The sequence below is a fragment of the Lepidochelys olivacea genome (assembly GCF_965140295.1).
Source record: "Lepidochelys olivacea isolate rLepOli2 genome assembly, chromosome: 3".
NCBI lineage: Eukaryota > Metazoa > Chordata > Testudines > Cheloniidae > Lepidochelys > Lepidochelys olivacea.
In genome coordinates, this window is record NC_140413.1 from 205,966,536 (window position 1) to 205,981,602 (window position 15,067).

General features: G+C 41.3%; 1 protein-coding gene across 2 annotated transcripts in view; it reads left to right on the forward strand.

The window, feature by feature from the left end:
• SLC24A3 (solute carrier family 24 member 3) overlaps window positions 1-15,067 on the forward strand; it is a 319,465-nt gene that overhangs the window by 36,952 nt on the left and 267,446 nt on the right. For both annotated transcript variants that reach the window (XM_084625278.1, XM_084625279.1), the window contains exon 2: window positions 4,501-4,638. In XM_084625278.1, coding sequence (XP_084481404.1) covers window positions 4,501-4,638 — 138 coding nt within the window. The remainder of the gene's footprint in view (window positions 1-4,500; window positions 4,639-15,067) is intronic.

Here is a 15,067-nt window from a genome sequence, read left to right on the forward strand (position 1 = left end):
CAGCAGCAATCTCGTAATAGAGCTTGTTCTCACAAGACTCCCACCCCAATTTGGCAGCTCCAAGAAGACTTTTGAATAAACACAGATCTGCTATTTGTATTATTTAGGGCTTGTCTACACAGGAATACTCAGGAAAATTAATCTGATTAACATAAAGCATGTATTTAAAGGGGATTAGTTAAGATACATTAAACCCCTGTGTGGATGCCCTTACTCAGAATTAAAGTGACCTTAATTTGGTTTAGTTTAATTCACTTTCAAAGGGACGCCTGGGCAAACCCAGTCTTGACTCACTAGCGCTTCCTCTGATCGACCCTGCCCTTTCTTCCTTGCACAGATCTTTCCCTCCTCCCTAGAACACGCCCTGCTGACCTCCCTAAACCTCAGAAGACTGACCATGTTTGATGAATCTCAAGGGTTAAACCAGAGTTGAGTCAGTTCCACTTTCACATAATCTGCCAAGACACTGAGTCCAGGCTCCTGTGTTCTCCTCACTACAGCTGATGACATTGCAACCGCCTCAGGCAGGGTTAGCTTCAAGCCGCTTCCTGTTCGATTTCAGGATGCACTGGGGAAATGAGAAACCCCAATTTTGGGCCTTAGCAGCAATGGTGGTTTTTTTAAATTACATCATCAAATGTATTTATCTGGAATTTTAAAATCTTGGCATGCATTCTGTTCATAGGCCAGGGTCTTCAAGGGCCAAAACTTTTAGTAAAGGATTTCATTTCACCTTTCCTTTTTATTTCCCCTTGATTTATAGAGACAAATTCTATTTACACCTGATTTCAGAGTAGCAGCCGTGTTAGTCTGTATTCGCAAAAAGAAAAGGAGTACAGTACAGCATCCGATGAAGTGAGCTGTAGCTCACAAAAGCTTATCCTCAAATAAATTGGTTAGTCTCCAAAGTGCCACAAGTACTCCTTTTCTACTTACACCTGAGTATCCAAAAGCGGAATTTGGCCTATAGGTTGCAAACTCAGCTCTGAGATGGTTTAACCTAATTAAAGCTGGAGACTCTGAGCCAGATCCTTCACTGCTGTACATCAACATAGCTGTATCCATTTCAGCTGGACCTAATTCTGCTCTTACGCACACCCATTTAAGTGAGTGCAGAATGGGATGCTTTTACTCACTGTGTGTGTTTGCCAAATGGAGCTTTTCCCAAGCTCATTCTGAATGACTTATGTTTAGTTTTCCTTTTGGATAGGTCCAAATTCTGAAACAAGAAAGCTGCTCTGTATTGTGAGGAGAATGAAGAGATCTGCCAGGAGTTTAGGGGAATAAAAATCCTAGAAAGAGGATGTTTTTTTTCTCTTTCCCTTTACCGGAGAATGAAACGGTAACTGCTCAGAAAAAAGTCCTTTGTTCTGAAAACAAGTGCTGTGTGGATCTCTGACTGCTTAGCTCAGCTGATGAAAGTATGTTTATTATGACACATGAAGGCTGAAGCTGTGCTATTGTAAATCAAGTTACAAAATTAATCTGAATTAATGCTTTGGGATTAAAATCTGTCTCCATCCATGACATATTTATACAGTTAACTCATTGAAGGTCATTTAGAGACCAAGCAATTAGGAAACAGTGTATTTTGAAGTGTGTAAAGTGTGGTGAATTACTGTCGTTATTACACACACAAAAACTAAGTTAAAATACGGATGTTTAATTTACAAAGTCAAGGGCTTAAAAGTTACAAAATGGCAGATTTAACATTTCCTGTGAAATCTTAATTATGCCCCTTTGTGTGTATCCCCCCTGTGGACAGAATGAAGTGGGGTCCTGTGGAAAAAGCAGTATGTCATCTTATAATTAAACGATGTCATAATACGTACTCACACACAATGGAATTTCTTGGGATAAAGAAAAGGCACTTTTCTGACCACTGTCATTTCTTCCTGCTGAATTTTAAAGGCCTGCTGCAAACAATGGAGATGTTAGAGTATCTCAAAAGTCACAACATCTTTTATAGTGGAAAATATCAGGCAACCTAAATATAGGGGCTGTGACCACCTCCCCCTATAAAAAAAACCCTTTCTTTAATCCTCCGTGTCCTCTGAGTCCCTGCCAAAGATTTGATGATCCCTCCTTTTGTATTTCCCCCACTCTCTATTGCTCTCTGTCTCTCCCTCTCATACTGTGATGGGCTGTATGAACTCTGCACTGGTACTAAAAGGGTTAAAGGGACCTGGAGAGCACAATTAGTGCCCGTGATGGCACTTGGAGGGTGTGTCAGGTTTAATTAAGACTGAGACTGAGCTTGAGAGGAGCTGCAGGAGGGAACTGGGATGGGCCATGAAGGAAGAAGGGAAGCGGGAGTGGAGGAAACTCTTGAAACAGGCCTGGGAGAAAACCCCGAGGGTCAGCAGCTTGGTTGGGAGGAGCTGGTGTCAAGGGAAGAAAGTCTTGTGAGGCAGCACGTTGTAGAAAAGCAGGAAAGTGCTTTGCAGAGCCTGGGAGGGCAGTGAAACCTTTGTTAAGGATTGGGCCTAGCAAGGCTGGAAGAGTGTACGTTCCATTGCATTCAGTTTGGACTGTGGGTACGCAGCGGGTATGTAGTGGGAAGGAGTGAGAGGGAACGGGACCTGGCTGGAGAGCCAAGTCATAAGAAGTGGACCACCAGCTGGCTTGAATGGCATTTGGTGAAGGCAACTGAGAAGGCCTTGCAGTGTCCAGCTATGAGGGGTTGTGCGTGGCAGCCAGCCATTTGACAAATACCCTCCGTCCTTCTATCTGAGACGGATGGGGCGGGGCTCCCTTTTGAAGCTAACATAGTGTAGGCCCCAGGCCTGCACAAGGATCCTGCCTCTGAGCTGACCCTTCCATGCTCTGACATGCTCTTGCAGATTCAAGGCCATAGTTTCTTAGTTGTCTGGAAGAGCCTCAAGTTGGTTGATACGAAACCTCACCTCCTCTCTAATGAGTAGAATGACATAGCTTTCTAGCGGTCTGAACAGCTGTCACAATGGGAGCAAGAGACCAACTGCAATTATATGCATCTTTAGGATAACATGTAAAATGCTGAACTAACAAAACCAGAGTTAAAGAGAGCCTGGATTCTAATGAAAGAAAGATGTACAGATGTGATGGAAATCCAGCCTAAACTCCATTTGCTATTTATTACATTGGGCTCAAGGATTCAGTAGGAGATGTGCTTAATTTTTTTTGTGTGTGTGTGTGCTTAAAATGCTCACAATGTCTCAAACAGTGTTTTCCCTCAAAGTTTGAAGCTCTGTAGCATGCATGTAGCTAACATATGGGCATACATTCTCAGCTAATTAGACCAACATGAAATGTCCAGGCCTGAGCAGTGTCATGCCAAGAATGTTCTGGAAAATGGTCAAAAGTTTTTGTTGACATTGTTAAAGTAGGGCTTTATTTAGCAGCACCTCCTCTAAGCCAAAGCAGAGAGAGAGAAGATGGGAAAGAGTGGGGTGGAAATAGGAAACAAAAGTAATAACTGAATGTTACCTTTCACCAGGTTACTTACCATATTCATGAAAATGAAACCATCCTGTAATCTGCAAAGATGTGAATGACTGATGGACCAAAATATTCAATTGGAGATGATTGCTGGTTTTGGTACACAGGGTTGTTTTTGATCATTTCCAACAGCCGAATATGCTTTAAGCACTCATAGAAGTCTGGGTTCTGTGCTGATGTGTTGTATTTTCAAGTTTATTATGCATAAATTACAATTCGTTTTGGTGGCCAATTTGTCGTCTTTTCCCTTCACACTTGTAAACTTCCCAATTCATGCATAAAAGTCTGTGGACTGTTCAAGTTCATCTGCAAGGAGGGCTGCTTTGGAGCAGTGGCATTTCCCCAGAAGGAGAACAAAGCAACCAGGTGGTGGTGGTAGGACTTATGAATTCAGAGGGACTCAGAGGTGCAAAGGAAGCTTGTGCAGGAGAGAGGAAGAGAACCACATATTTTCATAGCAGAGGGGTCTTGTTTAACTGTGGGACCAGCCAAGGTCAAAGGCAGTTGAGCTGGAGCAGAGTGGGAGACTCCATTTGGAGGAAAAGTCATGAGCTGTAGGAGAAGGTTCTTGGGCACCCCAGAGAACTCCGCCCCTAAGCCCCAAAAATGCTCCAGAGCGGTGAGGAAACTGAGGCGGGGAAATGTGTATAGGTGTTTTACTATTTTATCTGGCTCTGTTCGTCTTCTGTGCTGTAGAAAGAGTAACTGTGGTTAGAAAACTTTCCGAAGCCTGTGCATGAATCATCTGCAACACCTACTACTTGTCCCTGAAGATGTGAACTGTAACCCAGAGTAACCGCAAGGTAGAGCTCTGGAAAAGGGGTGCTTAAACTACTGGGAAATCTGAGAGACTGGTCCTGGGGAGTTAGGATCGCTGGACTGCAGGGCCTCGTTTCCAAGAAGGAATAGCTGATAGTGTCTGTACCAAGGAAGTGTGAAAAGTCCCTTGGGAGAATATAGGTGCTAGCCTTTTTATCATCCTCAGAGCAAGACCATTCATTTTGTGCCCTTTTCCTCTAGGTTATGATGTCCTGAGCTATCCTATGGAAACTTACGATAAGTGGAGTGGGAGGAGGCTGCTGCAGGCAACCGAGGACAATGCCACTGAGAACCCAGAGGAGACAGAAAATCGATATGTCAAGAACTGCACTGAACCAGGTAGGAATGAATAATTTCTCCTCCTCCTTTTGAGGTTATAGCCAGCTGCCCTAGCTACTGAAATTCTGTATTGATACCACCAGGGTTGCACAAATGCTGTACCTATTAGTTTTAGTGTCCTCAAACACTCTAATCATATACTCCCTGGATGTATGTGTAATATTAATGCTGCAAACTCCTGGGATGCAAACTATTTGGAATGCATTAGTAGCCGAATTTCCAGATTAAGCAAGGAGATGGGAGGGATGAGATCGTAGCAGGAATGTTTTGCATATTTACTGCCTGGAAATGTAACTTGAACCTTGGTGTAATGGTGAGGAGTCAGGTAACCGAGACTCTCACCAATAGGATTACAGTCTGGAAATGTGGGATGTAGTCTTATAGTAACAAAAAAAAATATCAAAAATTGATTTTGGAGGAGGGATTAAGCGGAGCTGAAGCTCTGCTTTTTGAAGCTGCCTTTGCCAAGTTGTTTGTTTGCTTATTCTAAAAGCCTCCACATCTTTATTTACAGGGTTATATCCTTTCACTGTCATTAAAAAATGAACCACTCGCAACTCTGCACAGAATTATCACAGCTCTTCCTGAGCATAAAAAAAGAGTAGGGATTCTTTAATTTGCATTCACTTGATTATGTATTGCATTTGTTTTACCTAACTGAAAACCCTGATAATAAATCACTAATGGTAGGGGAAGCTTTACAGGAAACCCAAGCCTGTGTTTATTTTTTTAATGGAAGAATTTTGATGTGGTTCAAAGTTATGGAAAGAACTTAAGGCAGTTCTGTATTCTTCAAAGGATAATATTGGTTAACCTCTCAAAGAAATTCTGTTAAATACAGTTTGTATTGTAACTCTGTGCATATATATTTCCCCTTTCGTAATCATTAATAACATTTCTGAGACAGTTGGATGATTGTTCCATTTTCAAAGACAAATATATTACAAAAATTATTATACCGCTCTTTCCTTGATTATGATCCTCCAATGCAAAGAAGATCCCTTCTTACACTTGCATACCAACATTTGTAATAATCCGTCTCCATCTCTTTCTGAGCATAACATCTGCTGTCTCATCCCCATAAGCCTTTTCCATTACCATCCCAAAATAAACTTGGTCTATTTGAAATGTGTTTTTTGCAGGCGTGTGAAGAACAATAATCACAGGAGTTAACTGTGTGGTTTCCATGAGATAAAGCAGAAATGGTAATGCAAATTACAATTGTTACCATGAATTGCCACGAGGTGATGATGGAATATGTTATTTTATGGTAATTATGAAGCTAATTAACACATCGCTGGCTTTTGTAGACAAGTATGGTTCTAAAAATGATTTCTCTTTCATTGAAAGCTGATGCCGTTTTTGTAGTCAACACCTAGCCAGCGCTAAAGGAGAAAAACATGCTTTTTGTTTTTCTCCTAAACTGTTAGAGCTGGTAAAAAAAATGTCTGACGGAACACTTTTCTGTTGGTCAATTCTGATTCAACAGAATCTAGACACTCCTCGGGAGCATATTGATTCCATCAAAATTTTTGACGAAACACCAGCCAGGCTTGTCACCTGTCAGCCCAGTTTCCTGCCAGCCAGATCAGGTAGTCCTGGCTTCCTGACTGCCCCGCCCCCAACCTGGCAGCTGCCTTTTGGCACTGCTCAACCATCCAGCCGTGGAATCAGGTAGCCGCAAGAGTCAGCTGCCCAGAGAGTTGAGCAACTCGGTGCAAGCCAGTTCTCGGGAAACAGAATTTTTCATTCTTTGAAAAACTTCAATTTATTTTACTTTTCATACTGATTCAGGGCAATTCACCTCTCATTCCCCCCCCCCCCATGCCAAAACCAGAACTTTCTTTGGGAGGGAAATTCCATTTCCCAGCCAGCCTTTCTCTTTTCCTCTGTCCTAGAATGGAAAGAGCCTCCTTTTAGCAAAGCCCTACTAATAACTTTCACATTTACATACATGGACAGGGTGCGTTGTGATTTCATTCACTGCTAAGCTTCACTGATACTGATCATTCTGCCACTGCTAAACAAAGCTGACTTAGGGCCTGATCCAAAGTCTTTGAAGTCAAATCAAGTATTTCCACCTGCTCCAATTGATGCTGGATCTGGCCCTTACATAGTAACCTTGTCTACTGTGATATCTACTTCCAAACTGATGATAGAAAGTTGAATATAAGGGGTAGAAGATAAAATCTGACAGGCAAGAAGGCTGTAGTCACAGAATGTATCTCTTTGCCGTTGTACCCATAAAGGATAGTATAATTTTTTGTTTCTTGTTTAGTTACAAAACTGCATTTGCATTATGAAACCTGAAGGTTTCTAACAACAATGGGTTAGAATTTTCAGGAAAATTTCATCCCTTGTATGTTGAAATGTTGATGGAAAAGGTGAATCAAAATTTGTAATTTTGACTCTTTTTGCTGTATTTGGCTTTTATTTTTCTGTTAGCCTGCGGTGCAAACTGGAAACAAATTTTTGTGTAAAAATGTATACATCTTTTCTTTTAACACAGTGTATTTTTTTCAGTTTCTCTTGAGAGTATACTCTTATATTTTGTACCTATCTTTTTTAGGTAGTTTTCAGAGTGTGCTCACTAAGTAAGCCAGTTAAAAAATTTTATTAATTAAGAGTCACATGAAATACTGTTTGCTTAATTTCCTTTGACATATATATCTAAATGCATTCTGGAAATGATTATTATTAATAATAATAATAAATACATAATACCTAGCTCGTATGTAGCATTTTTCATCAGTAGATCTTGAAGTTGAAATACAGGGCCACATTCTGACCTTTGTAATACTGGTGTCAACACCCGCTCAAGTTAATGCAGTTACCCTGGTATAACAGCCAGAATCTGGCCCATGTATGTTATTCTGCAGTATTTGTATGCACACTTTGAAATACTTGTAACTTCTCACTCTGTGAAACCATCAGTAGTTACTCTGTTGGAAATATGAATGAATAGGATGAATTTGACCTATTATCTTTATAATGCTTATTGTGTGTTACACAATTCCCTCTGGTCCCATTCCACAGAGCGTGTGAGTCTGTTGCAGCCCATAGATGCAGAGCCTGGCTCTTTAACGCAAGCTGTAGAAACTCCTGCTATTTGCTCTGGAAGATTCTTGGTTCAGTCTTAGGTTTTGGCCAAAATTGGAAACTGGCATGTCTTTATTTATAAAACCTGTCAAACATAAAATATGCAATGCTGATATAATATCCATCACTACCCGTCTCTTTTGTATTTTATCAGTATATGTAGAATTTGTTAGCTAATGTAAATATATTTGGATCACACACTGAGATCTTTTGTGAGCGACCTGTTCCAGAACCTATTGCAAGCTAGAACCAGTTATAAAAGCTACAAAAGGTGCACATTCAAACTAGAATACAGCTGTTTTTTGTTTTTTTTTTAAAAAAGGTACATTGCAAACAAGATGAGATGTGCTTCTGGATTTATAATGGAAACCATATTTTTGCAAATATAGTCATTAATTTTAGCTACGTATTCTTACTAGCTCCCAGCACCTGCAAGTACATTTGAAATTCATATTGCTTGCTATTGGGCCTGGTATACAAGAGACAGAATTTGGATGACAATGTTGTTGTTTATTATTTGTATTGTGGCAGCACCTAGAAGCCCTAGTCATGGACCCCCATTGTCCTAGGCACTACATAAACCCAGAACAAAAAGATGGCCCTTGCCCCAGAGAGCTCGCAGTGGTGGGCAACCTGCGGCCCATCAGGGTAATCCGCTGGTGCACTGTGAGAGAGTTTGTTTACATTGGCATGGCCGCCCGCAGCTCCTGCTGGCTGCGGTTCACCATTCCCAGCCAATGGAAGCGGCGGCCAGCACGTCCCTGCAGCCCGCGCCGCTTCCCACAGCTCCCATTGGCTAGAAATCATGGTGAGTAATCACTTTGAAGAAAGATTTTTATTAACCATACCATGCATTTCAGCTTTTAAGACCACGTTCCACTTTAACAGTTGTGGATCTTAAATGAATTAGAGTGAATATTGACTATTAATTTAAGGAGCTCTCCTACTATTTATTTTTTTAAAACTCAAATGGACATGTGGAAGGATTTTGAGGAAACCAGCTTTTTCCCACTGTCTGTGCAAACTCGTCATACGCATAACTATAATGAACAAAAGTTAATCTTTCGACAGTTGGGCTCACAGCATAAACAATATAAATAAATAAAATCAAATGACTAACTGTAATAATTTCTCTAAGTAGGGAGTTTGCACAGAGCAGATAGCAGCTTCTTAATTAACAGTGGCCCACAAGAGGCCAGGGGACTAGGAGGCTAGAACTAGGCAGGGATTTTATACTCCAGAATAATGAATAGTTTTAAAGCATCTTCTCAAACATGTAAGTAAAAGAGCCTGATAATGTGTACTTCAAACAATTCAGTGCCGCCTAAGATCTTCATTTTTCAGAAGGTCTTTAAAAATCACTGCTATCAAAGGATGCAGCTGGGCTGACTGCTAAATAACACCGAGGCTCTGTCATGGGTGCCCTGGGCACACTGGGGAGAAATTTGCAAGGAAATAACCATGTAGCTGCCACTTGTGTTAAGGGGAATCATTATATCTCCTGTATCCCACTGGAAATTTACTCTGAGTGCTGTAGAGAAGTGGGCACCCTTTAAAAAGAAAAATGAGCATGACTGAAGTCCAGCATGATGCATGGTCACCATATGCATTATGCCCCTCTGCAGTCCACACATGCTGTGTCCCTTTTGCTGATTGCAGGATCCAGGGATTGCAGGATCCAGGATCTAGATTAGTCTAGGGGACAGAGGGTTCAGTGTACAGAGTATATAATTAAGGGGACAGAATGAGCCACCTTCACATGTATACCAGTGTCACAGTTTGATTTTTAACTGTGGCCTGCTGTTACATCAGCCGATTGGACTTCTTTTGAAAGAGACTCCCTTCCAGTAGTTTCTGAGGAGAATGCTGGATGTGAATATCTCAGAAATTATTGAATCTATTCATTTTCTGAAATGAGCATCGCAAAATATTAAAGCCATAATATTAAATTCCAGATTAGCTTTTGTTTTAAACACCCTCTTCCTTATTTAGCAACACACTGCATTTGCTGCACATCCAAGTACCTATCAAACCCCAGCAATGATAATCCTGCCTGAGACCTAAACAGCTCAAAAGCCTTCAGCACAGCCTGGCTAAGCATCCAGGCTAGAAATATGGGATACTAAAGTGGAATGGGCTGTCAGGTACAAGTAGTGTTGTGGGTTCATTTTGCCAGCTGTGCGGAAGGTTATACTGTAGCTCCCCTCCATGCCTTCGAGCAAGCAAGAGTGCTATCAGTCGGCATTTCTAAGTGCTGAACCAAAGAGGCAAAAAGTGGCTACAGAAGGAAGCTGGGTGTCTGCATTTCTGCTGTGCTGTTGGTAGTGTAGAAGGGAGACAGAAGAATGGTTTTTCCATCCCGAGTTCCTTTTCCAGGATCTCCTGGCTGTTTGCAGAGGTTCATGGTGGCCTCCGCTAATCTACTCCTCTCCCATTATCCTCTTTTGTTTTGTGTTCTTCTTCCCTGGGCCAGTAGCACCAGCAACCTGGAGTTGACCAGGTTCTTGGCTCAAAGGCATCTGATCAACTTGGACTCTTAATCAGGGTGGAGGTCTTGGGCCTAGACAGTTAAGGAGATCCTGAATTCTTGGCACAACCTAGAACACTGGATTGTGGGATGGGGAATTACCTGCACAGAGAACAGAGTTTTGCTCAGTTACTGTAACAGCTGCCATGAAATACATTTTATCCTTTTTATTAAGCACACTTAAGACGAAGACAGAATCAATACAGAAGCTTAAAATGAAGAAAAACATTCATGTTCGCAGTTTTCCCTATTCCCTTTCCCAGCCATCAAAGGAAATCTCCAAAGTCTGCTGCAGTTTCCACGATATGCATCTGATGAAGTGAGCTGTAGCTCACGAAAGCTTATGCTCTAATAAATTGGTTAGTCTCTAAGGTGCCACAAGTACTCCTTTTCTTTTTGCGAATACAGACTAACACGGCTGTTACTCTGAAACCTTTAATTTACTGTCATTTGTACTCTGTCTTAAAGATGGTGACACATGAACATGATCGGGGGGAAGAGAGCATCAATTTTAGGTGGTACCCTTTGGGTTGCTGTCATTGGAAGTCTGAGCCTGATTTGCCTTAAACGAATACACACACAGGTTTAGCTGCTTGAAAAATCGCAGCCACTGCACATGGTCTCATAGACTTCAAGGTTGGAAGGGACCATCATGATCATCTAGATCATTGTCTCATTAGCCAAACTGTGAGCAGAGTCAGGCTCAAACATAGCTCATAACCTGTCTGGTCACAGCAGTGTTGCAAAAGCTGGATTTGTCCTGGCTGGGTAAGCAGTCTCTAATTAGACAGAAGGCATAATGAGAAAAGTAAGAAGGGAGGTAGAAATAAGAGGGAGGGATAGAACACTGACACAAACGAAGGGTTAATCGTAGGAACCTCAAGTTCTTTTTATTTGCCTTCTTATTTTGCGCGTTTAGGGTGCACCGGGGTCACATTTTGAAGTTTTCTATGCAGCCACAAGGGCTAGAAACTTACATTTTCCTTTAAGAATGAAGGCTGAAATCATCACATATCCACTTGACTCCAGGAGGTGGGGCTTTAAGGAAAACAATAATCATCATGAGACTTATGACAAATTCATAGATATTTAGGTCAGAAGGGACCATTATGATCATCTAGTCTGACCTCCTGCACAACGCAGGCCACAGAATTTCACCCACCACTCCTGCAAAAAACCTCTCACCAAATTCTTGAGAGTTGGCAACACTGGCTATGTATAATAGTCCCACGTGCTGAGTTTCAAACAGGACTGGCAATAGGATAGGAGATAGAGGAGGGTGTTTGGTTTTGATCACAAATGTTACTATTTACCAACTTCTGTTGGTGAGAGAGACAAGCTTTCAAGCTACACAGAGCTCTTCTTCAGGGCTGGGAAAGGAATGAGGAAGTTTCTGTGTTGCTCAAAAGCTGTTTTCTCTCACCAACAGAAGTTGGTCCAGTAAAAGATGTTACCTCACCCACCTTGTCTCTCTAATATCCTAGGACCAGCATGGCTACAATAACACTACATACTGTAATTTACCAACCTCAGAGAAGTTGGCCTGTTAATGTAAAGATATAAAAAGCTGTTGTGATACTTTAGAGATCATTTCCTCTTGATTAATTGTGTTTCACTTTTTTTTTTTTTTTTGGTTATTCATGTGGCTCTTGTTTTGGAAATTTGTTTTTGAAGGGTATTTTCCCTCCATCTGGTCCTTGCTATGGAAATACGGCTGCTTGGACTTCTGATATTGCAGCTTTCCTGCCTAAATTCTAGCTCTCTGCATTCAGTGCAATTGGATTGTTTTTCAGTGTGAACTGGAATTGGGATTATTTTTTCTTCTGCAGGGAAACATTTTTTCTGAGGGTAGTTCAAAAACAAACTCGTCAGCACGTTTGGGGGTGTGTGCTCAGCACAAGTTGGTGTGGGTCAAGGAAGGGGGACAATCATCAATTATGCCCCCACATCCCTGCAGAAATGTGCTATGAACAACACTCAGTAAATATAAAGTCTTGTTAGTGAGCTTTGCTGGTCTTGATTCCTTTTGTTATCTGGAACTGACAAAAAATAAAGACCTGGAGAGATGAAAATGACAAGGCATAGAGGAGCTTATTTAGAGGGGAAATGGTGCATTTTCCTTAAAGGTAAAGTAACTTCTCTTTATCATTTGGCTGGAAAAAAAATAGCAAAGATGGTCAGTGATATAGCTGTTGCCAGAGTATGTAAAACTGAGCGGCTAAGCATATATTTCACTGTCATGAGAGCACTTGTAAAAAGAACTAGGGGTCAGCTGTCAGTGGGAAAAGACTCCATGTCTGGCTTCACTTAATACTCCAAGTGGGGAAACAATGCTTTGCTCTTGGGGATATGTGCTTGGAAAGGGGAGGGCTGGGGGGATGAAATTCTAGTGACACTCTTCATGGCACTATAGCTGACAGTGTTGGGGTTTGCAGTGGGGTTTAGCTATGGAAATACTCAATGGGAGTGACATGAATACTCTGACTGTCCTGTGACATGCATAGTCTGTGTGTGCCATCCACACGTTCATGTGGAGGAAGTGCTCTTTTAGTGCAATGTCATAAAAATGATCTTGCTGGAATTTGACCGTGTGTGAGTTTTAGCTCCAGAGTCATGCTGTGACTTTATTTTGATTCCTTGCAAGTATGTTTAGCCGTTCTCAAATTAGAGCAGTGCGAGCAGCATATTTGACCTGACTTTAGATATTGCTGTGTATGGCACTTAGTAAATAGGTTTTGTTTTGTACACTGTATTTTGCTGGCCTTTTGTCTATAGGATCTGCTAGACCTATTTGGCTGGGTTTGATTTTTTAATTGGAGATAGTCGGGTACTTATGCTGGGACTTACAAAGTAACCGAAAGGATGACCAATTCACTTTGAATTTCAGTGGGATTTGTGTGTGTCATTTCTTCAGGGGACTTCGAAAATCTTAGCCCTGACTTGTAACGCAGCTGAAGTATAAAGTTCTTTGTAACAGCCATTTTCCTTAATTAATGTGCTAGTCGCTGCTTATAAAATACAATTTTAGGAACTAAAGGCTGAGCCTTTTTTTCACACTGTTAAAAAAATAGACTCTCCCAGCTAGAATAGTGCTAAAAGCGTTAAGGTCATGTGCCAAATTGCTCTATGGCATTGAGGCCAGAATTTGACCCCTGGTATTTAGAGAGACCACCTCTGCCTCCATGAGTCACGACGGAGGGAAATAATTTGCTTCTCTGCTATTCAGGAGAGCCTGCAGTTGGTTGCTCTTAAAGGGATCAGTTTCAAAGGAACTGAAGCCGGACCTCCTGTGTGTAGGGCCTATTTGTGCCCACATTTTTTGTGCCCACATTTTTGTGCCCCCCACTCTGGGAGTTTGAAACTCAAGTCCTCAGTTTTGCAGTTACAATTCCTTTGCAAATAGAAAAGACAGGTGCAAGTTGCCCATAAACAAGGAGGCAGACAAAAACTGCGTAGGAATGCAGCACAGTCAAGATGAGCGAGGTGCTTGAACTCTGCATGAAGGCTTAGTTCCAACCCAGATGCAAAAGAGATTAGAGTATCTTTCTGGACTAAAGGAGCTAGAGTCTGGGACAAAGAGGTTCTGCAAAAAAACCTCAAGGAGTAGCCACATTTAGGGAGAAATATTTAGGCTTCAGTTTCTCTTTGGTGGGGATTGTCTGAATTATCAGCAAAGACCAGTCCCACCAAGGGAGCAAATTAGATTATATAGAGCGTGTATATTCTGTTCCAAGCAAGATGGGAACTGCTACATGGTTACACCACCCTTCTGATAACTGAGCACTTGTATGTGCCATAGACGGCTGTTTTGGTTTTCTCAGTATTGCCAACTCCAAGCTTTCAAAAATCATCTGTTGCCCCCCCCATCATGTGATGGCTTGAAAATCATGAGATTTTACAAAATAATACATTTGGGGTTCTTTTTGTTTGCCTTTGGGTTTTTGAGTCTCCTGAATCCCCTCTGCTCGTATGTCCTCTGCAACGAGGAGGGCAAGAAACTTTGAATTTGCTAGGAAAGCTGAGCTTCTTCTGACTCCAGGAGTTCGGGCTTTAGGGAAAACACAGATAACACAAGGTTTGTGGTAGAATCACAAGTATTGGCAGTCCTATATCCCCATTTGTCATTGATACACTGTCTTGCATTTGGTGACATTAAAGTAGATGTAACAAAATGTAAAAAAATGTCCCCACACAGTCCCTCTCCTTTTCTAACTAATTTTCTACATAAAGGGGAAGTTTCTTAATGCCTCATCCCCTGGGAACTAGAAAGTGCCACAATACTTTGTCACAAAGTTAATGGTTTGTAGAATAAGTTATTGTAAATGTCAATACATATTTTAAAATACTTATTATTTGTGTTACACTAGTGCTTATGAGCCACAATGGTGGAGTAGGACCTCCTTGTGGTAGGTGCTGTACAAACACAGCATAAAAAGTTGGTCCCAGCCCCAAAGGGTGTACAATCTCTAATATGAACAAACCCCATTAGATTACTTGGCTTTTGGCTCATCCATCATTCAGCCTCCAACTTTCTGCTTCTCAACACGCCCAAGGTTTGCTCCCGTAATCTACTAATGAAACCTTATTGTGACTTGCTGCTTAATTGATAACACTAGTTATTAGCAAGTTTCCCCCACAGTAATTATTTTTAGTGGAAGTTACCACGTTATTACACCCTAGCTATGTAGTAAAAGACATATAGAGTATTTATGATTTTTTAGCATGCATTGGAGGCCAAAGAATGAATGACCTTAGCCAACCAAGAAATACAATAATTGTCCTGATAAATAATGCCTACAAAAA